Consider the following 26,820-nt stretch of genomic DNA (forward strand, 5'->3'; position numbering starts at 1 on the left):
TGGACTTGAATACCAAATTTAAGTACATAATGACATGTGACAACCCATGCATGGTATACATTGGGAAGTATATCAAAGAATGTCTAGACATTAGAAACTCCACCAATGATTGTAAAATTCCATTGTCATTCCATACTACTACACCATATTGTATAAGATAGACTGATTAGCCTAACAGAATGTTATCTATGTACCAGTGAATGCCATACTTTGTACCTTGTACAATTGTTGTGCAATAAAGTTATTATTATTATATATAGTTAACCTCCCTACCCTCCCCCATCTCTAGCAGTGTTGATATAATACCCTTATCTATGTTCTCCGTAGCACGTTTACACCTACAGGTGCATCATATATCACATGGCAAATATCGCACATATTCTTTATAAGGAGTGACAAATATAATGTCGAGTCTGGTCGACAGAGAATGGGTTATGACGTCATTAACCGCAACCACTTACCCTCAAATCGCAAATTACCGTTACTGCATTTTCCACAAATATTTAGTTGTGAAATACTGTAATTCACCCTCGACTTACTTCAGCATTATTGTTTTGACAATTCCTTTACATTAACGATGATGTAGATTCTATGATTGATCAAGACAGCATTAAACGCAGAACATTTACACTCAAAACGCAAATTAACGCAACATAATTACTGAGTTACCTGTTACTTAAACATGAAATTAATGAAAGCCCCTTAAAGTAGCAACAAATCTTTACATGCATATCATCTTAAGTTTATCCCTACTGCAATAATAACATCATAACCGTACACAATGACATGATTTATAGTCATAGAATAACTATTCAATACATGTATAGCGGGAGATTGTTGTTTTGATGTTCATGATAAGAATTGAGCACAGCCGTGCCCTACCTTAAGCTATAGAAATGAGAGAGAATACTTAAGAAATGTATAACAGATACTCTTAATTTGATAAATAGAAATTAATCGTGTACATGTGTCATCATGATTGATAGAATTAAGTGCGAACTGACAGAGTGTTAAAAGAAAGCAGTGGACTGTTTATAATTGTCGGATGTGAAAATTGTTCTGCGTCACTGTTAGACAAAGACACCCCTGTTGTGTCCCCTAGGCTATACTAGCGACAACACATGTTATACGTACCTTACAAACCTGTTGAACCACACATACTGACATGATAGGTCAACATGACCTACTCACTGACACAACAACCGTTGTTCCGTGGACGAGATATTACATTACAGTCACACTTTGACATTTTTCTCGCCTGATAAATGTATTCTTTGTAACAGGTGAGATTTACCTTAACTAAGTAAGCTGGGATGTAAACAATGTTGCACTACATTCTGATAGACTGACTGGCTACGCCCTCTTCTACGTGATGACCCCGAAATCGGTAAACGCCCATTATCAACATTGTCTAAATTGTTGAACGCAACGAAAAAGGTAACCGAGCTAGTAAAATGCTATTGTTTACTAAAGTATCTCAGAAGTAAATCTGTTTTGAATATCATACAAAAGGCGTGGATGAGAAGAGGAAGAGGTCACGTATACGACAGGTTAACAAAGCCCCTACGTATGGGACAAGGCAAGCGCAAATCCGTCCAATGCCATCATGTTTACTGTCACTGTGCAACTACATTTTTCAACATTGACAAGGAGTTGAAAATAGCGAGTGTTATATATTTTCCAGACGAAGACAATAAACGTTACCCTTGCGTCCGGTGATTAAAAGCCCACGAAATGATATATGTGGCCATACGTCCCCGTTAGGTCACGTTCGCATTGAATGATCCCCAACTTGACATGCGTGTCGATGCGCTCTCCCGAGAGGGGAGGGGGGTACAGGGGCATTTACAAGGACTAATCTAATGACGCCATAGACCATTCCTAGGGATTTGCATAGTGATATAGAACTTGTCCTTCTTACACGTATTTATCCTGGCATAACATATAATGAAGAGCAACGCCGCGCCTGATATCCTTATAACAACCATGGCGAATTATCTCTCCCCATATGGCGTAAGAAGACGTAGATATAAACGACTATACCTGTATATATTTGGCTGCAAGTCAAGTCCACATCTGCAGCACACCGTAACCTGACGATAACGCATGCGCAGACAGCAGGATCAGATCCTGACCCGTTAATGAGTCTCCCGTCTGTGCTGACGAAACCGCCGCGCGAAATATCGTGCGAAAATGACGTCACGAGTAATTCGGGAAGCGCGCGCCCTCTTCTGAAGCTCTCTGCGTGGGCAGCATTAAACTTATCGTTCCGTCACGCCTCCTAATGCCGTTATATTGATCACGTCTGCATGTTTTCTCTCAGTAAACCCCGCCAACTCTACAAAACTCTTACTAGGATTGATGTGTTCAAAAATTCGTATTTTCCTAGAACGATCGTAGGGTGGTACTCGTTGCAACCAAGTACCGTGGAAGCATCCTCATTAGACAGCTTTAAACAATGCATGCAGTTAGATATGCGAAGGTTAGACGTGACAGGTCGTTCGGCGTAATGTAACCAGCTGCTGCTGCGCCGCGTGCCTGCGGAGCTGGTGTGTTAGGCCGAATGGCGGTTATACCGGCTATTTAGATACAGATACAGAAATGTACGTTATATTTTGAACGAAGTCCCGTTTTTTCTTTCCCTGATTCGCGGTGTGTGGGAGAATTAGTTTTAGCAAATGTCAATATCAATCAAACTGGCGGTATGGCATCTATAGATGGCTGTGTAGAAATTTGGTGCGACCATTTAGATAGATTAGGGCGAACGCAGCTAGCAGGTATTCTTATCAGGCAGAACGGTCAACACGTCCAGTCCAATACTTTCTGCCTTAAATAAAACGACTAGGATTCTAGAAATGGCGGGTGTATACGTGCCGGGGGCACAGAATGTTTCATGAATTCAGTGGGAGTTATTCGTTCACAATGTTATATCTGCTTCTTTGAATCTTGTCTACAGACTAAGTCACGCTGGTCTCGTAAAATAACGGTGGAAGCGGGGAAAATTTATAGTTAGGGGTAAACCGGGAAGGATTGTGTTGGGGGTGGGGGGTGACATAGTAAAAGAATTGCGTCAGGAAGTTGGGAAGATATGATTTCCACAGAAGAAATAAACAACTGAGCAAAGTTGCCGAAAAATAGCATTTCAACACACACACACCCTTACGCATAGTGGTGCGTACCTAAACCCGAGTTTAGGTTTAGGTTCAGACTCGAGTCCAGAGGTTAAGGTTCAGGTTCGGACTTGAAAGTCCGGACTTGAACCAATGGAATATGTGTGCTACGAACATTTTTTCCTGTTTCATGTAAAATTGCATATCGGCATATATTTTACATGCAATTTGAAAACTATGATATGCGGAATTATATGCAGTCAGTAATTAATGCAGAAGTTCAGTTATAAACACAAAACAGCAATGTTTTCATATTTTTCCAGTGCAAATTTCACGATCTAACGAAACTTTAAGATGGTCTAAATCAAAAAGGAGTGTAAAAGCGAGAGATTTTTTTTCAAGTCCGGACTTTATTCCAGATGTTTAGGTTTTTTTGGACTTGAACCTAAAGGTTAAGAACAGGTCCGGAACAGGTCCGGGGTTTAGGTACGCACCACTACTTACGCACGATCCTAATTTCTCGCCCAACACCCTACATCTACATTACGCGACTAATTACGACGGAAGAGGCGCACAGGAACGGCGTGGCATTCAATACGAACTGAGCTCTTTTCACGAACTTGATGCTATGTAAATTTACCACGCTACACCCGCCGTGATAACAAAGACGTTCATCTTAAAACAGGAAGAAACACCAACGAATGTGGTTTAGTGGGTACGCTGTATGGCATTTTACTGGCAGAGGCGGCCGTTTCTTTGAGGACAACACATTTAACAAAGCGTGAAGTGCGGAGGTGGTTATAGTTGATGCGCATGCCTAGGTGGCCTCCTTACGTCACTACTGACTTTACTCATATTTGTGGTTTAACAAAATTCTGAGGTTGAAAACTTTGACAGAATTGCTACTATGGACAGAGATTTGAATTGACTTATATAGCCAACATTCGTAATCATTCATGATTTGATTGACTTTTTGGGAATGATAGTTTACTGATCAGTGCAGCGACATAAACTTTTATTAGTACCTCTTGTTGCCCCTGACATTCTGTAACTGTATGTAGAGCACGTTACAATCCCTTATCAAATTGTGTACTTGAACCAAGTTACAAGTATGTACACTTAAGATATTATACATAAGGCTGCACCAAGTAATTTTTATGGATGACGTCCGCGCGCGCATTGATTTTGGTCTGTTCCCAAAAAAAAACCCCAAGAAATTCCGCTTCCTGTAACTATGACCAAAGAGTTACAACAGTGCCTCAAATCAATGGGATATGGAAAGAAACAGGATAGGACAACAACTGCTGTTCAACTTCAACTGATTTATTCAAATTATTGCTGTTTCCGTGATGAATAAAATAATTGTTAGCTGTTACACTGTGTTCTCTCATTCAATTTGTGTCCTAACATGTGTCGTCGACTATTATATTTCAAATCTAGGCATCTTGTTTTTTTCGGTCCTTCTTGGGTTTTTTTCGCGCTCTCGCATTAGATTTAGAGTCTCCAAAGGACGTCATCCATAAAAATTACTTGGTGCAGCCTAAGTTGCTCGTGTACACTATCAGATTAGTGGGCGTGCCTGTGTTCATTGCAGGCGGGTTAGGGAAAACAAAACATGAAGGGCAGAACCCCTGTTTGGCTTTATCTATGACTCACCACCACTCGTACAACTCGGAACGCATTTTCGCTTTTAGCTTGTTGTCTACCCCCACCCCACCCACTTCTTTCTGGAACAGTCCTTCCAGTGAGGCTCACGGTGTCTGTAAACTGTGAACATGGCGTGTGCAAACACGAGTGTCGGTAAGACCGTGTCCTGTCAGAGACCGGAATGTTTGGCACATTGTCTACACCCAGCCGGCTGGACGAATCTTCAAGCAGATGTGGGGTAGACATACAGGTAGCGTTACTCGTGGTGTTGTTCTGTAGAATTAGATGCTTGGGTCACAATCGGAAAAAGGGGCACCGGCGGGTAGTTAACGGACTTTTTTTCGCTTTCGGGCGTGACTCCTACGTGGCCCCGTGGGGTACGATGCAGCTACCGGGCAATGTTTGAGCACGGTCGGGCCCCGGGATGACTTTAAATCGTACTTAAAATCAACCGGGTACCCGGTAATAAATAAACGCCGTGAGCTAATAGCGCGAACACCGAGAGGTAAAATGTGACCGAAGAAGAACGGGAATCTTGAGAAACGTTACGATTTTGCCATTCTACATCTGCTTGGGGATTACTACAATGCATAGGGAGAGTAAGGTAGGATCCTAGCCTCCTTCGCAGACTTCCTAGAACGGCGGCGTATATATTTGGGGGAGGGGGGTGACGCGATTTCTTACACTGGCCAAGGTTCTCTAATGCAGACAAGGGAGTTTCGCTGCCGAGGGAGTTATGTCGCCGAGGGACGAAAGGCGTTCGTCCCTCGGCAGCGAAACTACTTTGCCGGCATTAGAAAACCTTGGCCCGTGTAAGAAATCGCGTCACCCCCCTCCCCCAAATATATACCCCGCCGTTTTAGGAAGTCTGCGAAGGAGGCTAGTAGGATCCCAGGGTGCACATTTAAGACAGAAACGGTACCCCATATGTCCATAAAAGTTCAACCTCGCCGAAGGCTACATTACTACGGCGCAGCATGTTATAGTTTTTATAGCTTTCAAATAAGGTTCGACCAGAGTGTGCATATAACTGGTGCTTGTAAGATGGGGAAGCCGATGTTGCTTTACGACGCATGGGTAGCATCTGGAGGAGAAGATGATAAACTTTTAGGCTTTATCTGAGACGATACACTCACAAGACATTCAATCAACCACTAGGGACAAGACTACTAAATATTTCTGGTATCATCTACTGATGCGTAAGTTTTTATGTCCTCATGTGTGTGTTTCTGTCATCAGAAATAAATGTAAAGCCACATCTTTCACGAAATTACAGCATTAACATCGGATCTAGATTTCGTTGACTCCCTGGGGTTGCAATAACGATAAAAATGTAATAAGAAAACATTTTTAGAAAAATGACGATTTTTGGCGAATTTCTATTGTTATTTTTTTAATCACAATTCGCCAAAAATCGTCATTTCAAACTATAAACATAGACACGCATAATCCTTGATGTATTACTATCATGTACATTCCTGCAACGTTATATTGATAAACATCGAAGTGCAAGCCAAGGAGAGCCTTTTTTCTAAAAATGGGCGTGGCCCTATAACCCATGATGACGTGATCATGACGTCATACCAATTTGCGTAAATTATCACCTTGCTATAAGGTACCACCTGAAAAAAATTTAAGCTTGAGGAAGGTTTACAGAGATGTATAAAGGGTTTCTTCAATAACATCCCAAAACTCCTCAGCCACCCTTCAACGGTAACAAACAGCTTGAGGGAGTCTGCAACGGAGGCTACATCTATCATTTATTTATTGGTTCGGCATGAACACGTTAAGATCTAGTAAGAAGATTTCTAGTCACATACTGTCCGGGCACAAATGACATTTGCAGACACACTTACTGCCAATCAAAAGAGTAAACCAAGCAGAAGTGACGCCAAAAATAGTTACTCAAGCAACTGGATAAAATTTTGAAACAGTCAGACGTTTCAGACCGCATCCTTTGTCTTTCATCAGTGACGAACGATAAGGATTGAAAAACCAGATTTATACCAACACTCTGAATAGATATGTTACTGAAGGTAAGACAATCTAGGATGTCTTGACGTAGTCTTCAAAAGAAGGTTAATTCAAGACAAGGTTTATGCTGATAGTTCAATTAGCTACTGTTGTTTTAGTAGTATTAGTACAGTAACTGACATGCAATATAGAATATTCCAATTGCTGTTGTACTAAATCTCGCAAGGTGGCAGTTTTGAGCCACTGTTCTGGGAAACCATGTCATACCGGTACCTGCTTTTGTTAGATGTAGAACTCGAATATATTGTTTATATAAAATAACGATTGATTGTATGCAATCGGCTATGTCAATACAAATGCCACACAAACATCTAGTGTAAACCCTTCCACTCGTGAAACATCAAAATTGTACGGTAAAAGAAGAAACATTCATTACCTAAGTCAGAAGGTTATGTTTTCGGTTTTGTTACAATTCCAGCTGCGATTTTATCTTACTTTGGCTAATGCAATAACCAATTCTTCTGCCGATCGCAAGAAATTATCAGGTAAACGGACAAACCACTTCGGGGGTGTCCCTGTGGTGTAGTGGTCTGTGCTTCTGTCTCTCACCACATCTGGTTCAAATTACTTGGACCAGAAGGACTGGGGTTCAAGCCCCAGGTAGGACACCTCTGGACAAGAGGCGCATTGAGTCATACCAAAGACATTATAAAAATGGTACATACTTCTGAAACAGTATGGATTAAACACACTTCACTGCCAGTGGACTAGCCTCCTGCTACAGTGATTGCGCCACAGTGTGGCCCAGGGCTATTAAACGGAGATGGGCACCGCCCTGTACATCAATAATGGTGCTGGAGGATTTGAACTAACTTACTCCTTTAAACAATACAAAAGTTACTCAGCCTGAAATACCACTATAATTCCTCAGGGACTAAGAAAATCTATTTTCTTTTTTGGCCCAGTTGCTTGAGTAACTTGTGTATCTTGTTACCTAGATGTCTAACCTTCATATCGGCGCACTTACTCATTTAGTGCAATGTCTGATCAGATGACCCCTATCCAGAACTAGGTCACGTAGGGTTTATCAGTGCCCCCTTTGTACCACTTTGCGTCGTACAGATACTAATGACGCCTTAATCCATGTCATTTGTCATTAGGAGATTACTCCATTCAGCAGTGCTATTTAGGGGCTGCCCTCCGGATTTGCTAATCCGTGTTAATTCGCCTGGATTAACTCCTAGTCCTGACTAGGCAATTACAGGCCAATGATTAAAGCAGTGTAAAATTAAAGATCGATTTGAGACATACAAGTCTGAATGTTCTGATAATACATGTATATTTGGTAACTAATTAGTTTGTATTGAACTTTGAATACTGTTCCCAGGGCTAACCCTTTGTAATAGCCTTCGGCTAGTTGGGTAGTCCTGGCTGTACTTTTCTACAGTCGAATAAATCAAATCAAATCAAATCAAATCTGCTTAAACATGTTGCAGTGTTACCTCTTCCGTTGGGAGGCGCTGCATCACAACCCAAGCGTCGCGGACACATTTTGAGGACAAAAATTGGTATTGAACTTCCGAACACCTGGTAATTCGCGTGCTACAGCATTCATGAATGATTAACCTTAAAGAGGCCCACTCAATATCGACCCGACATGCAAACTTTTGATAGATAGGAAATGAATGGGTATTGTTACGCGTAGCTCTGAACACAAAACGATACTTGACAGCACTGCGTTGTTAATGGAACTCCCTAATGGAAAACAGCGCTTGTCTCTTGGTCAAACATACAAAGGACATATTAGAAGGTAATGATGACTACGTCATGTGAAATTTGCCATGTGTAGGGCAAAAAATCGAGTGGCTACGAAGTTCCATTTTGATACATCGAAGAAGATTGAAATCGAATTTGTCACTGGTATCAAAACTTTTAAAGGCAACCAAAGCAATATATTAGGGCCCGAAAAGCGGATTTTGAAAGTCAATCTATTTAGTCATTTCTATACATGAGTGAGTGATACATGATTAGTTCAAACAACACTATCACAATGTATAGCAACATCCATGATGCAAAAATATGACTTCGTTGTAATGTGAGAACTCACTGAAAATCGTCAGCATGGGTTTTATAGGCTCGCAAAACTAAGGCGATCATCATATGACATGTTTTTGCATGGTTTTGAAATGCTTATGAGTATGAAGTTATTACACAAATGTGCTAGACAGTGTTAGTAAATGTCACTACCATAAAGATTTCAGCATTTTTTGATTTCCATTTTTTTGGGTCCCTAATATTGCTTTGGTTGCCTTTAACAAAAATTTCCTCCAAAAGTTTGGTCGCACCCTATCCTTTATTTCAAGCGTTCAAACAGGTCCATCCCCTGGAATCAGTAACGGAAAAGCCCCATGTGTTTCTGCTTGAAGTAGTGGCCAAGCAAGGCAAGACAGATGGTAGTAATCAGTGTCCAGTGTGTCAGCGCCGGCTTTCGTGCCCAGAAACGTGTCAGGGGATCCCGGACCTGCAGACGGCCAGTCTCATAAAGGTGTTGATTGAACCACGGTCCAATCAGTTAGCCAAGAGCGACGACAGCTCAACAATTCATCAGCCGAAATGGGAACGTAACATTTCTCTCCCAGACTCACATCTTAAATGTCATGCGTGAAATGGTTTGGTTTAGATGTTATGTAGTCTCTACCAGACTAACTACGCCAGGGTTTCATTTACAGGCTCCGTTAAATGTGATCTTCACTGTGGACTGACTCTACTGGCTAATCATTCCTTTTTCTGCCGAATTCTACGATTCATACGCCCGTAAGAGGGCCTGGTGGAGGCTAGATGATATGATGTTGAATTGTGCATGATTAATTCAATCTGGTGTACGTGGACCGGATCGAAGTAAATCTCATATTGTCTCGAATTACATGACCTTGGTGGCAACAGAAACGCTATTCCAATGAAGTCATTGCACACGATATATTGTCCACTGAGCAGGTGAGTCGGAAGTGGAGATTTGGTTGCCATGGTTACAAGCAAATGTTGCACTCGAGGTTGCTAGGCTACCGGAACTGACGTAAACGCCCCTCTGAGCACGTCTACATCGCCACAACAAGCCGACTGCCGCTGTTAGGAGGACGTACTGAGCTCTGTCTCGTGTTTCGCTGTTGTCTTATTGCAGTCGTACCGCCTGTGGAAACGGTGAGGAGCTAAGGGTTATTAGCGCCGTGAGTGATAGGGCGTTGTGCCGTCATGTAGCGTCGTTTTCCAGAAAATTAGCGGGTACGCAGCCGCACAACCGCCATGTAGTCACCACCTGTTCGGAGGCCAGGCTGTAGGAAGATCATGGAAGGGGCGCTGAACACCACGGTGCACGGGAACGGCAGCCTGGCGCCGCCGGACGCGCTGGGCTTCACCCTGGCCCAGTCCATCCCGCTGGCGTTCGTGCTGTTCTTGGTGATTGTCGGGGCAGCGATAGGGAACATCATCGTGGTGGGAACACTGGCGCAGACCTGGCCGAACACCATCGGGAAACCCGGGAACTTGCTGGTGTTCTGGCTGGCGGTGGCGGACGGCCTGTTAGCCCTGCTAGTCATGCCGTTCTCTCTGGTCACCACGATCGGGGATAGTTGGATCCTAGGAGACGTCTTCTGTCAGATCGAAGGTTTCCTCTTCACATTCCTTACCACCTCCTCCAACATGGCGCTGGGCATGATCTCACTGAACAGGTACTATAAAGTCTCCCAGCCAAGCGCCTCCGAAAACATAGCCAGAGCCCGTGCCAAAAAGCTGCTCGTGTACGGCTGGGTCCATGCCGCCGCCGTGGCCGTGACTGTTGTGGCGGGCTGGGGTAATGTTTCCGCCGGGGAAGATCTCGTGTGCCTGCCGATCTGGGACACCTCGGCCCGCTCGGTCTCAAACCTGGTGTTCGTTAGCATAGCCGCCTACATTCTCCCGTCCTGTATCATGGGCATCACATACTACCGTATATTCCACATCGTTCGCCGCCGCTCCATGAAAGTCATCCCGCATGCATCCTCCATGAAAGAGGCCGATCGCAACGGGAGCGTCGCAACCAACAACGGCGGCGCGCAGGCCGGGAACGGGGCCGTAGCCGGCCCGAGCCGCCCAACCAACGGCACCGCACACTTCACCGTCCAATCCAACGGCGCCAACGGAGTGTCCGTCCTGCCTCGAGCTGCCCAACCGATCTTGCACAGGTGAAGAGTTTTTAATATTTTTATTTCATCCATATCTTTCTTGTGTGTGTATAAGGTAAACATGGCGCTTATTTCCCCTACAGTCAACATGGACGCAGGGAATTCCATATTCAACCTACGGGTTAACCGTTAAGTGTTTACAGTCCCCCGAGACGGCATTGCAAACAAGTCGGGCATTTGTTTATTTTTCTTTTAATCTGACAATATTCAGAGCGTGACTAATATAATAAACCGTAATGTTTGGCCAGGAATAACATAACACTGCTTGGCTTATATTTATATCGCTTGCTAACGTATATATTCTACAGCGGCACGTAAGCATGCCAATACGTCATTTTTCGCGACTAAAATTGGCCCAAGCGTATCCACGCAGAAGGAATGTAAAATTGACGTATATTTTATGCGTCGCCGGTTTAATTGGGCGGCTACAGTTCAGTGATACCATCCATGATAATAACCTCTCTGACCAAAATTAGCCTCTTCATTAATTCCTTCCGACTGTAACGTTTATACATAGATCACGTTAAAAACGAGTGTCAGGAAGGTCACTCGAGCATCGATGCGGAAACTCCGTGATTATCGTAATGACCAAATGAGTAGTTTATAACCCTTGCTTACTGTTATCACCTCGGAAATGGATAACTTTCTCAATTGGAACAGAGTTTTCTGTCAAGAAGCGTTTGTCCTTGTCCCATTTATTCAATCATTATAGCCCATCATTTTAAATTGAGCCGGCTCTTATACGATGAAAGACGTGGTTTCACAATGGGTTTTCTAATGCGTATTCTTAAAGAGACGATCACAAGTTATATGCTCCTTTTATGTCTCACCTGGGGTTTCCTTCAATGATACCCTTGACGTGTGCTCTAGGCCTAGATATAATAGTAACAGAGCGAAACAAAATACATGTATTATATACCTCCTGGAGACGATACATTAAATGGATCATTCTGCTACTTTAGGGGATCAAATTCTCAAACATAAACTTTACAAAATGGCCCTCCTGGGCCTAAACGTGATAGCTGGGATCCAAGCCACGTAGATGGTACTTAACTGTAATCCATGTTATGGCTTTAGAAAACGGTGGATTTTTGTATTACATTAACCATGGTGAAATTCATGATGTTTACACGGTTTTATTGTCATTGCTATCGTTTCTTAACTTTTTTATATATATGCATTCTGCCATGAGGGTTTTGTTGTCATGTGCGCTGGTTGGTTATGCCCAGAAATTTGTAAACATATAAGTCATCGACTTAATTACTGTTTTTTTAATGAAATTATTGAGCAATGGGAATGTTTTGGAACAAGGACATTGAATTTTGAGACAATTTAGATAAATACGTTGATGAAGGTTAGACATCCCGGTAGTAAGATACGCCAAAAATATTTACTCAAGCAACTGGATAAGATTTTGAAACAGTCAGACGTTTTAGACAGCATCCGCTGTCTTTCAGGTGCGTGGGAAGTCATGATTTAGATAAATGTTTGGATTCAGGAAGTTTTTCTTTATTCATTATGATATTATAATGTAGAGCTGAGGCCCGGACAGCTATTTGCTTAATTTGCCAGAAAATAGGTCAATTCGTGTCAACTTGATCATTGATATCGGCGTCAAATAAAGCTAGAAATTACATAAGGATTGATTTAGACACGTCTCACAATATATATATACATGCATATATGAACATCGGCCTTCGGTATGATTTGACTTTCAATTCACACTTCACGTCAGTTCCTAAATAAGTGGAAATTCTCCTCAACCTTTCCTTAACCACCAATTTTTATTTCAATTTCCCTGTATCATATATCATGGTCTAAAATATTGGAATAGTCATGAGAGTACATATCCTTTGCTATGGTGGTTTGGGACTGTTGGTCGTTGCCGGACTAGTTAGTCCTGGTACTGTCAATTTTCAACGCCCTGCATTTTGGGTCATTTTTTGTTTGTTTGTTTGTTTGTTTGTTTGTTTGTTTGTTTGTTTAAACCTTTCTTTATTCGTGATAAGCTCACATCGGCAAGCAGGTCGCTTTTCATTGAGGTCGTGAGGGAAGAGGTAAGGGTCATGGTTTATGGCCTGTGTCCGTTCGTTTTGTTCATTTCCGTTACTTCAAGAGTCTCTTAAAGGAAGTCAGATTCGGAGCCGTACGTGTGTCTGGCGGTAGGCTGTTCCAGACATTGTTTGTTTACATCAGTGAAAACAGATATATATTCCTTCGGTCTGTTTGTTTGTTTGTCTTGGTGTGTTCATGTTCGCTGGCCCGGGTCATAGTTTGTTTCCGGGCAGCGCTGTACGTTACCGTTTTCTTGTTTACTTTTGCCATGACTTCCTCGTGTGGTGTCCTTCATGATTACACGGCCCCAAACTACGCTTTATTACCTTCAATAATCAAAATTGAGTTTCATTTTGTATTTCCTCTAATAAACTCAAAGATTCTGATTTGTTTTGACATGTGTAATTGACTCCTGATTCACATAGACAATTCATGGTAAAATTTCAACTTATTTCTTTTCTTAATTTTATTCCGTTTTGATTCTGTATAATTCAAATCATTCATATCATTACCTTTCGGGGGGGGGCACACGAAAAGCCACAAAGATTTCTCACCCCCCCCCCCCCTGCATGTTCCCCCTTTTTCCCTCATGTTCGTGGTGTATGTGCAAACAAATAAACAATAAACTAATGGTCATTCTCACATCCAAGCAAATCATGACCTTCCACGCACCTGAAGTATAGAATAAAACTTAACATCCTAATTACTAATACAATAAGGGCTGGCATACATTTTTGATACCTAATATTTACCTATTTTTGCATTGTGGGGATTATATATTGGGCTCTTGACAGCCGTCTACTGTGACCACTCATCTTCCGGTATAAAAGTAATGTGATCAATCTGTAGTCATGGTGAAAAATGAAGTCGCGCTGGATACCCACTCAACCAAACCCGGCACACAATTGCATATGTCCAAAATCAGCCTCGTATCCGCCCTTGCTAAGCTTTGTCCGCTTCAATAAGATCACTGCCCTGGTTGGTGAAGCTCCACAAGGCTGTAGACCAGGCTAGGAAATCACGGAGCTCTCCTAATAAAGCCAAGCGGATTTTTCTTAATCTATAAAAAGATAACCGACGTACATTAATCGATAAATAATATCCCCGGGAGTACAGAAAGGATGATGGCCTCAATAATCGGATTGATTTAAATCACTAAAATTATACAAACATACTACATACGATTACCATTGGTTCTATACTACACATTTGCTATAGAACAGTGCTGTAGTTTTTATCATACAGATATTGACTAACAAATTTGACTGGTTTCTATGTCTACCACTGAAAGGTTGTGTCTGAAAATAAATTTAACCAAGGCCACAGTGGATGTTTACGAGTGGTGAAATCTGTATGCGAAGCACGAAGTGGGGAGTGATATTCCTTAGGCGATGCAGGCGCAGACATATTAATCATGAGAGCGGAATAAAACAACACTTCCGGCGCTGGGAACACGCAATCAACAAGGAAACCCAAAATGCTACAAACAGATATATTTTGACTCAATTGAACTCGCTAACTCTTTCTTCCCTCTTCATTGGTTTTTCCAAAATAAATTACAAATTCAAATACTAACAGAATATAGACATACATGGGTTACGACAAAAGTCAAATAAAAACCGAGACAGTGTGTACATGTGCAGCACACATACACTTACAGATAATTATAGCCTCCCTTATAAATATTACTTGTATTTGCCTCCAAACAATATTATTTCAGTCTATGATTTCATATTATTTCCTTACATCTATATCATTATATAGATGTAAAACATACACACATCATTATATATAAAAGGTTTAAAGAGAGAAAAAAAATTTCTCTCCACTCTACACCCGCTCTCTATATAAATAAAGTCAGTTACGCTTTAATCATTTAAAAAAAAGTAATTAGTGCCTTAAAATCGCTGTATCGGCAACGTGAAATATCAATGATATGTACAGAACATTGTGAAATCAAAGGCCTTCAAAGTAGCAAAGCTGACGACTACGAGAGTGGCTGGATTCTCTGGCGTGTGTATTTCCAATCAGCGATTAAATGCCTTGTGTTATTACAGATCATTTTGATGTTCATATTGCCTTTGAAAATCTGCCTGGGGTAAAGTAAGGCAAGCGGCATGTATTTTACATACATAATATCTTAATGCCCTTATCGCCTGTGAAAGCCTGTGAGTGATGTGAGCATACTCTATAAGCCTTTGAAGTCTGAAGAAGCAACATTAAGTGGCTTAAGTTTACATAAATGTTGGGTGGAGATAGGCTTGTTCGGTACAGCCGTCACTGTAAATCACAAAGCTCCTTAGTCACAGGACATTTCTAGACTAAGAACAAGGTCTTACTCTTACAGAAAAAAACTTCAAAGTATAATGAGATTGAAGGTAATTCAGCCTAAATCTATACATATCGTAATCCTTCCATCCAAATCACCTGAAATAGTTGCACTTATTTCTGTTTTCTGGCGGACAAAAATGTAAGCGTTTTGATGGCGTTCTTTGCCCAGGGTGTACACATTTCAAAAGATCCGTCTGATCGTGAGGCCGGTGGATAAGACGCTCAGAAGTCGGCCGTTATTCAAAGAGGATCTCTATTATCTTCGGGTCACAATGCCGATTACTTACGGCGAAAACTCAAAGCAAGTCGTCTTTATACCGATACTTCTGTGGCCAGTTGATAAAAAAAGATGCTTTCAAAGCTAGCGTGGTTGGTTTACAGGGGTATCATCGTTACGGCTGGCGGGTTTACAAAGTGCCTGCGGTGTGTTCCGTAGCTTGTCGCATATTCGCCTGGTCCCAGAGGATCTACAACATGGTCTTACCTGATCCTCTACTACGTTATCTACTCAGCAGACTGCATAACACCAACTCAAACTTTGCTACACAAGGCGCTATCAAGCGGGATCCATCAGAGTGAGAACCACCATGAGCGCAATTTATTCAGGTTAGCTACTGATCTATCAGCTAGAGCCCATCACGCAAGGTTTTGACAAATAGTTGCTGGCTTTTCATAACCTTAAGGGTTGGGGGTCATGAAAGTCAAGATCATTCAGGATATTTGTGGGACGCAGTCACTGCCGGTGGACAGCTTGGCGCCAACAGGTGATCCAAAGCGACGGGGTGGCTTCGATGGAGAAGTCGATTTATGCTCTAAGACGGGTTTCAGGCAGCGATCCAACTCGCCATGTCGGTAGCTTATTGTTTATTGTTTATTCGCATATATGTACAATTATAAAAAGATAAACAGGGCAAAAAGAAAACATGCAGGGAGGGCCTGAAGCCTAGGTGGCTTTTCATGGGCCTCCCCCAAACTAGACAATGGGAATGTTTACAAAATGATACATAATCGAAACTAAGCAAAATTAACGTAAGAACAAATTGAAATTGTACCATAAATCCTAATGAAACAAATGGAAAAGAAGAGGAACTACAAAATGAATAAGTAAATGAATAGATAGATAAATAAATAATAAGTAAATTACGCTTTATAATAAGTGTATTTACACTATACATTATGAAATTGCCATTTACAATTTAGCTCTAAAACGAACTCATAAACGTGTTCGATGTAAGTACGCCAAATCAAAAGGACGATATGTACCAACTGGATTCCCATCTCAATTCTTAGCACCACTGCAGAATTGAGATATGCTAGCAGGAAAGAAATCACAATAGCGATCACAGATTAGAATATGGAGCCGATAGTTTAGAAATTATCACTACCCATCAAACAAGTCAGTATTCATATAAAAGATACACGCCTCCGTATCATTGAGACCGGAGACCATAAATGAAGATACGATCTCCAGTAAAACTTGTAGTGGGGGCTTTTTGCCAACCGGAATTTTAAAACCCATATAACGAAATATGTCGTTTGGAACCACCAAGGGGGCAATAGTGCCAACTACTTTGTTTACAAGGATCCATCTAACGACGATGGCATAACAACGGGCCAGTTAAATTGTTCAGCACTTAAGTATGCTTTACTATCTGATACGGAAAGCCTGTTAAGAACTGTGGAAATGTAAAGTCCATTCCAAGTCACCGCAAGGGTTGTTATTGTCATAATTTAGAAATATTTTCAATATATTGTAATGATTTGTGTAAGCTATTTGATACTTTAGAAATATTTTGAATGTGATTTCAACTTTATAAGATATTTCTGAGTTTTCTGAAACTTGAGAAATATTCATGATTTGGAATATGATATTTCAAAAAGTTTCTAAATAGCAACAGCTTTCTACCATTATTTACAATATTTTACAATTTCTTACCATTCTTGACCATTATTTGTAACAGCTTTATGAATAGGTCAGAGGGCTGGGAAGAAAGCAATTCACACATCTGTGCAAAGTATAGGAATGAATGCTATCCAGAAAGAACCAAGCAGTGTCCTGCAGTGAAATCTAAAGATGTACAAAAGCAGACAGAAGGGCCAGATTAGCACCTACTTTTATGGGGGCAATCACCATTCTACCATTGTTAACCATATTTTCTACCATTTTTTTGTAAATATTTCTAAAAGTGAAAGAATCACATAGATGTTTAGAAATTATTGTAAATAAAGAGGTTTTTGTGCAGTTACTTTCAAAATATTTCTAAATTATCTAATTGAATTAAAACATATTCATATTTTTATATTCAATCTTTGAAATTTGTCTAGATTATTACAAATATTATTATAAAACCCTTTTGGTCAATTGTTACAATATTGACAGTCCTATTATTTTCCATTAAGATGAATTATGGCGCTTTTGCATTAATTATGCAAATTGGGAAGTTATTTGCATAATTGGACTCTAGTTCCAAATTCAATCAACAGAGCAGCAGCTACAATGACTGTCGGCTAGGCTGTTTGAAGGTGACCGTTGAAGCATGGAAATGTCACGGTTTAAAATTCACGGTCTAATTACTCATGCTTGTATTCCCAACGTTGTAACGAAACAACGTAGATTATGATCTAAAGTGGGGCCTACGAGCTTTAGACAAGGCGTTTGGAGAGCAAAGTAGTAGGTCGTACTTTTTCAGTTACTTATGCTCAGAAGATGTATTTTTAGATTCAATATTTATTATCATCTAAAAAAAATTAACGGTTCTCAGTGGCAAACGTGCTAGATGTTGGCACATCGGCAACCAAATCCGCAGTGTGTTTTTAGGCACACAGTTTGACAGATTAGCCGAATAACTACGCTCAGAAGATGTATTTTTAGATTCAATGTTTATTATCATATATTCATTATTATATATCATATTATATATTTATTCAATACAAGCAAATTACTAGTATACAAAGTGATGACGTACTTTAACAACATTTCGTATATCAACGTCTCCAATGAAACAGTAGAAATGCGTACATGGGAAGTAAAAAAGCAACAGCACAATGGCAACGCGTTTCTTATTTCAAGGGAGTCACCGGCACTGTACCCTGACTTAAGTCCCACGTACTTCAACAACATTTCGAACATCAACGTCTCCAATGAAACAGTAGAAATGCGTACATGGGAAGTAAAAAAGCAACAGCACAATGGCAACGCGTCTCTTATTTCAAGGGAGTCACCGGCACTGTACCCTGACTTAAATCACCGCCGGTGTGTGCATGCGTCACATGCCTACGACACTTCTAACGTCATACGCATCGGAAGCACGTCTTAAATCAGAGACGTCCATATTTGGGCAAAACAACAAGACCGTGATTGCCCTGATTGACATGTGTTTGAATCCACGTGAACCAAACGCGTTTTCAAACATCAGAGTTCAAGCAGTAAGCCTCGAAGGATAAAAGCGTGTGAATTTGAAATCTCGACTTATGCTTGGGTCACATTTCCCATCCGGGGCCCGGTCGGGCTGTTTGCAGGAACGAAAAATCAAAGTGTCTATCAATAGATATGCACAAGCTATGCTCTTAGATAACTTTGGTAGGTTTTGTGCATTTAATGGATTTTATATCATACTTAACGTTCCCGAAGACTGCCCGGCCGGGCCCCGGATTGGAAATGTGACCCAAGCATTAGATGACCGCAAAATAAAGTATTAAACTTCTCAACGTTTTCCAGACGTTCGTATATGGGTCAACTTTAGGATCATCACGAAACTGATGACTTACAAAGTGTATATATGATATAATGGCACAAAATGTCAACTGCGTGACTTGCAGGAAGGTCGTAATTTGAATTTTGATATGAATATCTTTATCGTTCAGAGATTACAATTAGGCACTGAAGAAGGATCGTTAATCTTCATGATCAAGTCGGTACCATCCTAATATGAAATATAATATTTGAAATTTTGTAAGATGTATTTGCTTCTGCAGACGGGGGATTATTATTATAATAAATGCTGACTGCGATATCGAAGATTTCTTAACTTTCTATTCCTCTACGGAAATTTAGACATTAATGCACAGAGAACCTACCATTTGTATTGGAAAGCCAATACATCGTATTTATTATCCCTCACCCCAGCTCAATTAAACGACGACCCTGTATCGAATCTGGTGCAATCAATTTATATTTGTGTCTTCACGGAAGGAAAAGAGGTCATGAAATGTTTACTATGACTAAAAACATCCAATATGGTAACGAGGTCAGAGTTATATTTGGCAGGAAACTCCCTGCCATTGCATTATAGAACTTTATCTTAGATAGTACTGTTTCAATGATAGTGACACAAACTCAATTAACGGAGCCTGTTCTGATTGGACAGAAAGATCACGAGAAGGCCAGATTGATTGCATTACTGAGATTATCGAGATGAAATAACGAAAGAGATGGGGCTTAAAGGCAACCAAAGCAATATAAGGGCCTAGAAAATGGAAATGTTGAAATCTTTATGGTAGTGACATGTACTAACGTTGTTTAGCACATTTGCGTAATAACTTCATACTTTGAGCATTTTAAAACCGCGCAAAAACGTGCCGTATGATGATCCCCTTAGTTTCGCGAGGCTACAAAAAACCTGGCGGTGATTTTCAGTGAGTTCTCACATCACAACGATGTCGTATTTTTTCATCATGGACGTAGCTATATCTATCTCCATGAAAAATGGAGATATTGTTTTGGGTGTGTCTGTCTGTCTGTTTGTTAGTTTGTTTGTCTGTTTGTGTTTCCGCACCACTCCAGTCAGCATAACTCAAGAGCCTCTTGATGGATTACGATGATATTTGGTATGTGGGCGGGTGTTGTAAAGCCGAAGGTCAAGGTTGATTTTGGGCCCCCTGGTATGTGACCTTGGTACTGCAGCGGAACTTCAATTTTTTACCTGGACGTGCTGTGGTCTTGATTTTTGGGTGGCAGATAGCTTGTTGTGATAGTGTTGTTTGAACCAATCATGGTCCAATCAATTTTTGGTCCCTAATGTTGCTTGGGTTTCCTTTAATGAGAAGGACATTATCTGGTGTAAGTGTTCAGCTACATCTCCGTTTAATGATAACACGAGTTCCATCGTTATAACATACGTGATCAATCGGCGAAGAAACAGGTGAAGCCATCTAATAGAAAAATCAATTTTCCTTTGAGCTGGTGGGTTAGCACATTTTGTCGCGAACGGATATCGATAACTCATATAGCTTACTACTTACTCGAGGGGAGTGACTCTGTGTGGCTTAATTAGAAGGGAATTCAATCAATTCGTTGCGTTTTGTTGATCCGCCCCGCCTCTTTTTAGACGACGCCTCTTGTAGAAACTGGACAATGTACTTCTATTCTAGACATTTTTTTTTAGTCAGGCCATGTTGATTTGATTATATGGATGACATCTGCGCGCGCATCATTTTTCGTCCATTTTCACACACACAAAAATAGTTTCCTACCATACTATAAATCGTAGCTATAAAGTGAGCACATATATGCCGTAAATTGCAAAAACATATTTCAGAAAAACGATACTAATGTCTAGAGTGCCAAACTCAAAGAAGATGTGAAAGACCAAAAATGAAGAATCCATTCTTTTGTATACGATTCTCTGTCTGTTTAGTCATTTCTTCAACCTTCCTGATCACGTAGATTTCATACTGAAGGCAACTTCCTTTTTTGGAAAACTTTTTCTATTCGCACGCTCGCATCAGTTTTGGAGGTGCCAGAGGATGTCATGCATATAATCAAATCAACATGGCCTCCGAGAAAACTAGATTAAAGGAAACTGACCGTTTCTGAGGAAGACGATAAAATAAGTAGCAAAGTTATATATGAATGAATGAATGAAGGCTTTATTGCACATTTCTGCCACACTTGGCTATTAAAGTACAGGTTGCAACAAAACAAAATAACAAGTACAGTTTACGTATACAAAAGAAATGGCTATCATTAGATAAATTCTACTTCTCCTCGCTTCACGGTTATAGTAGATATAAAAGAACAGGCGTGTTTTTCAATGGGAGGTTTGTCTAGTTGCATTAGGAATATGAATTATTGTACAGTACTTAAAAATGTGAAGTAGGGAAATAGGTTTTCTACAAGCTTATACAGTTCATTTCTTTCTTTAGCATATAATTCACATTCTACCACAAAATTACATTCGTCTTCTATTCTATTCAAAGTACAATATATACTGGTCTTTGGTATGCTTCCAGGATCTCATAGAGGTTCATTGACCAAGGCAAAAGTTGGTGAACCTACATAACGGCAGATCGATCATTTGTCCGACGGACTATTCTCAGATGAGCTCAAACGATATAAATCGCCGGAAAGCAATTTGGCCTCTGTACCATAGGGCAGGCGTGGAGAAAGCTACAAGCGAGGAAGAGATTTAGTCAGCGTCCCGAAGGAATGGCCGGATTTTGTCCGGTCGATCAACTTGTTATGTATGGCCATACCGTGCTTTAGTCGCTCGGAAAGTCTTGCTCACCAAAGTCTTCATTTCGATGTGAAGACTCTCAAGGTCCATCGATTCTGGCACCGCTTCTCTATACGGTCGGTTGATGATCTTCGGCTTCCTATGAGAAGGTCTTAGTCAAGATAATGAAGCCAATAACGGTCTGTGGGGTTAATGCACTCAGCTGCACTCCCTCTGCATACATGTGTGCTTTGAGACGCAATGTCACTGAGTGATTACTGATTTTTACAGGCCACCACACCGAGGATAAGCAAGGAACTACTTTGAGACGTTGAGGTGGAAGTCAGGGCGGTTCACATTCCAGACGGTTTTTTTAAAGACGTCAGAAACAGAACTATGCTAAACCGCTGATTTTTTAGGGTAGTCAGGGCTCGAAATAGTGGGTGCATGTGCACCTGTGTGCACCCAAAATTGGAGCTGTGCACCTAATTTTTGACTGTGGGTGCACCGGTGCACCTAGATATTTTTGTACTCTTTAGGGTAAAGGTTCTCTTGTACACTAGCATACAGAATATTCTTGAAATGTGAGTATCAGTAAAAGCAATAGAATCTTTTGTACTTTATTTGATGTATTGCTTGGTTGAAATTTGAAATCTGGGTAGAATCACAGATTGAAGTTCTTAAGAGAGGCTGTAGCGTCAAGCTTATGTTTTGGTATCATTCAACTTTATTTTATGTGGTGCACCCAAATCATTTTCTGTGCACCTAATTTTTTTAGGTTAGGTGCACCAGTGCAACTATTTCCAAAAATGAATTTCGCGCTCTGGTAGTAAACGAGTATTTAGCACTTTTCAGTATTCTGGTTTCAGATATTTCCTTGCAGCACTTATAGCACCCCACCCCCACCCACAGTATTACACAAAGCTTTTCTACATACTGACAGGCTGTTGTGTGTTAATTAGCCAAATAGGCAGGCAGGAAATTGTTTCTGAATTTACGAACCTGACGTGGGTCCAAAACGTATCCGATTCAGGCAGGGTCTTGTTTTGTTTGTTTACAGGCCGGAAATTAAAAAGCTAGCTTTCGGTCCGTAAATGCAGCACACGTTAGACCCACATACAGGCTGTTAAATCGAAAATAATTTTTAAGGATAAACGTACTTTTTGTTACATTTTTCTACAGCTTATTTTCGACCTACGCAAGGCTTATGGTAATAAATGTTGGTACGGTTTGGAAAATCAATTTAATTCCCTGGGACGAACAGCTAAGCCTTCCTAGGCATCACTAAGCCCCTATGACGCTTATCACTAAAGCCCCTATGACGCTTATTGCAGTCTTGTCTAAATCCACAACATCCGGAGATGGTAGTGGTCTCATGTTCGCACAATCGGCGAAATGCTTCAAAGTGCTTGCCACATTTGTTAGTGACAGTAGTAACATAGCCGTTGACATTGCACCTCATCCACACAGGTGACTGTGAGTTTTGTTGCTGATTTTGCACAAAGATTTTCACTTGCTATATCCTTCTGTAAATGTTTACAGTTGAAACCAAAATGGCGGCCGGGGAAGTGACCTTTCACCCGACCGCATCCAAATCCTCGACTGTGGTTACCACATCGAAATGTAGATGCTGGGTATTGGGTGTCCTTGTTTATGTACATGTATACGCGGCCTTTGAACCCGTGAATGCAGAATAGGGTATTTTATCAGTGCAGTCAGGTGCAACAGTGGGGATGTTGCCGTCCCAGCGGCTCCACATTCCAATTTCGCGTTTTGCTAGTGCCGTCCCTGGTGCTGCAATAGGAGCTGTAACGCCTTGTGTGCAAAACACTCATATGGTGGCATTAACGTCAAAAGTAATGGTCAGGACAATATATAACATACAATATCATTGCTTTCAACGTGTCTCTTTGAAAGTAGTTCGCTGTATTTGGTTCAGTAGAAAGTATGATAAAAATACGATCTAGTTACTGAATGCTACCAAGGACATTATATAGGTATAATGTCCTTGACGCTACAATGCATTGCCATTTTATTACTAAGTATCAGAGTCTGGTGCATGTATTTGGGGATTGTATCGTAAATGAATAAGTTATGCCCAGTTCTCTGTTATGGAACTGATCTAGGTAAGAGTTAATCATACCCGCTGGTCCATTCAATTTTCACCCGGAAATGATAGATATATATATATATCGCGGGACATTGATGCTGCGATAAATCACACAAAACATACAATACTGAACTGTGATCTGAATAAGAGTTTTCTGTAGAGAATATTGGCTTTTCTGTTACATTTGTGTTTTGTCATTTTGGTCTTTTGATATCTTTGGAGAAAATACACTCAAAATCAAAATTATGAATACGATATTTTATATCACTCACATAATTGCTATATTTATTACCTCCATAAAAAATGGAGATATAGTTTTCTGTGTGTCTGTTTGTTTGTCTGTCTGTCTGTCTGTTTGTTTGTGTTTCCGCACTACTGCAGTCAGCATAACTCAAGAACCTTTTGATGGATTACGATGATATTTGGTATGTGGGCTGGTGTTGTGAAGCCGAAGTTCAAGGTCGATTCTGGGCCCCCTGGTATGTGACCTTGGTACTGCAGCAGAACTTCCGTTGTTGTATCTATGGACCTGGACGTCTTGATTTTTGGATGGCTGATAGCTTGTGATGTAATAAAAAAGTAATGTAGGTTTGGGCCCCCTAGCAGCGTGCTTTGGAACTGCAGGGTCGTTATTGTGAAAATCTTCTAAGGAGAATAACGGAACAAAGGAACGACAGATTTCTATGATATTTTTATGCTTGTTATGGCCTGGCAATACATATTGAGATTTATTATTTTTCATTTTGTCCATCCAGTACGTACCATAGACATGCTACATAACGGCAGCTCGATCATTTATCCGACAGACTATTATCAAAAATATTTAGATTTTGTTCTTTTGCATTTTGTCCATCCAGTACGTACCATAGGCATGCCACAGAGAACAAGACGGTGGTGACCCTGCTGATCATCCTGGGCATGTTCATGGTGCTGTGGACGCCGTTCATCATCGTCACGTTCGTCCGCAGCTTCGCGCCCGAGCTGGTGGGCCCGTCCGTCCGCGCCAGCACCATCCTCATGGTCTTCGTCAACTCCGCCGCCAACCCCGTGGTCTACTCCCTCAGAAACACGTCGTTTCGCGCCGCCGCCAGGGACTTCGTGTGCGCGTGTGGCTGCTGAGATAGGTCAGTGATACGGCGAGCGTTCCTCCCCTTTTACCAGAGAACTTGACACGCGTTTAAAGACATTGCAGGGAAAGCAGTGGTTGTTTGAACAGGAAATACGAAGTGATCTTTCTGTGCATTCTTCACCGGCGCCTCCCCTTTTACCAGACAGTCAGAGAGCATGACACGCATTTAAAGCCATTGCAGGGAAAGCAGTGGTTGTTTGAACAGGGAATACGAAGGGACCACGCTGTTCATTGCCGTAGACAACATGTAATACATGTGAAAAGTATAGGAACAATACGTGTATTGCGTTGATTCTGTCGAGTTGGGCTGAGTTTAATATGGAGATACCCTTGTATGTAAGGGGCTCATATTCCAAGGTTTGTCAATCTATTCTGAGGAAAGTACGTTAAGTGAAAAATGTATATGTTGATAAATAACTTCCTTGTCATGAATAAGGTGCCATATACGAGTCAAGTGTCTTTACCATTCTTTATGGTAAAATGCTTCGAACATGTTTAGTTGACTGTAACGGTGACCAAAGTTGTTTTTGTAAGACAAGTAATTTGTGCATTTTTTCCAGTTTGTCTTTTAAAGATCATTGTGTAATTGTGATTGTGAAAAGTTATACTAGGTATCATTTACAGAATAGAATATATCGTTCCAAAACTAGCTGACCAGACAAACGTCTCCAGAAAAATTTGTTTGGAGAAGACACTATTATAAAAAAAAGATGAGCTAGGTCTAGGTACTGTAAAGAATATGTTGATGGACCAGACAAGTCAATATTCCCAAATTCAAATTATACGAATGTTGTCAGAAAAGGTCACTAACTTTGTAACATTTGCCATGCAGTAACCTGACGTAACAAACGTGCAATCAAACACACTGGTAGTAGACAATTTGTACTTTATATAGAAGTCGCTTTTTGTAAACTTGTATTCTTCGCTCTTGACAAAAGGATATGTCATCTGAAAGTGAGAGTCATAGATATGTATCTACTATTGTTCATGTGACTCTGACAGTGCCTACATGTGCCATTTGTTGTTATTGTATATCGTTTGATATGGTATTAATTTCTATTTGCATGGATCCGTCTCTCCGATGGAGGTACAAATCCATAAGTAAGAAAAGTGACATGAAACTAACTCTATAACTATTATCTGTACATACACATTTTATTCCATTCGTACACGTGCATAAATGGATTTGTAATGATGGTAAGTATTTTAGTCCAATCGATTTTTAGATTATTTTGAATTAGAACTATATATCATGTGATCATGTCAACGTAAAACGGTTTATGGTTAATTTACTGTGCGAGTTAAAGAGAAAAGAGTTAATGCTAATGTAACGAAGAATTGGTTATTCTATTAAGGAATCGATTGAGTCCGGATCCGGAGACGCTGTGGTAACTAATGACAGAATAGGCTGTTTTATCGTACTGAAATCTGGTGCAGGGTTTTTGTGTGAAGCAATGTAAATGTATATCGAAGCGTGCAATATTTTCTGATATTCATATTCTTCTCGTTGTCGTTCATATAAAAAAAAGACGAGAAATCGTCAAGAACTTCCCTCTACGTATGATACGGTGTACAGTATTCGGCAATAAAAGATGTTGTATTTTCAATGTGGATCTATTCTTCGACGCTTTTTGGTTATGGATAGGTTTCTAGCAACTAATAAATTGTTTATAAGAGCAGACGAAATGCAGAAATAGAAATCTTAAGGAAAAGAAAAAAAAGATAATCACTATACATCTATAGAAAAGGGTTAGCATATGCTAGCTACGTTAAGCTGTAATTTTCCGTGTTTTTTTCGTTTTTGTTGCTAAAA

At 40.6% G+C, this 26,820-nt stretch overlaps 3 protein-coding genes across 23 annotated transcripts in view; 2 read left to right on the forward strand and 1 right to left on the reverse strand.

The window, feature by feature from the left end:
- LOC136440027 (tenascin-X-like) overlaps positions 1-2,188 on the reverse strand; it is an 89,524-nt gene extending 87,336 nt beyond the window's left edge. For 18 of the 21 annotated variants that reach the window (XM_066435782.1, XM_066435777.1, XM_066435787.1 and 15 more), the window contains exon 1: positions 2,044-2,188. The gene's annotated coding sequence lies outside the window, so the exon portion shown is untranslated. The remainder of the gene's footprint in view (positions 1-2,043) is intronic. The other 3 variants (XM_066435791.1, XM_066435790.1, XM_066435793.1) reach the window with 2 other exon arrangements.
- The window catches only part of LOC136440051 (rRNA methyltransferase 2, mitochondrial-like), a 217,257-nt gene that overhangs the window by 176,377 nt on the left and 14,060 nt on the right, over positions 1-26,820 (forward strand). The gene's annotated exons all lie outside the window — the stretch shown is intronic.
- Positions 9,677-26,305, forward strand: LOC136440779 (5-hydroxytryptamine receptor 4-like). Its single transcript, XM_066436889.1, has 2 exons — positions 9,677-10,948; positions 24,736-26,305. The coding sequence occupies exons 1-2, from the start codon at positions 10,074-10,076 to the stop codon at positions 24,995-24,997; spliced, it is 1,137 nt and encodes a 378-aa protein (XP_066292986.1). The 5' UTR covers positions 9,677-10,073; the 3' UTR covers positions 24,998-26,305.

The sequence above is a fragment of the Branchiostoma lanceolatum genome, chromosome 8, assembly GCF_035083965.1.
Source record: "Branchiostoma lanceolatum isolate klBraLanc5 chromosome 8, klBraLanc5.hap2, whole genome shotgun sequence".
Classification (NCBI taxonomy): Eukaryota; Metazoa; Chordata; class Leptocardii; order Amphioxiformes; family Branchiostomatidae; genus Branchiostoma; species Branchiostoma lanceolatum.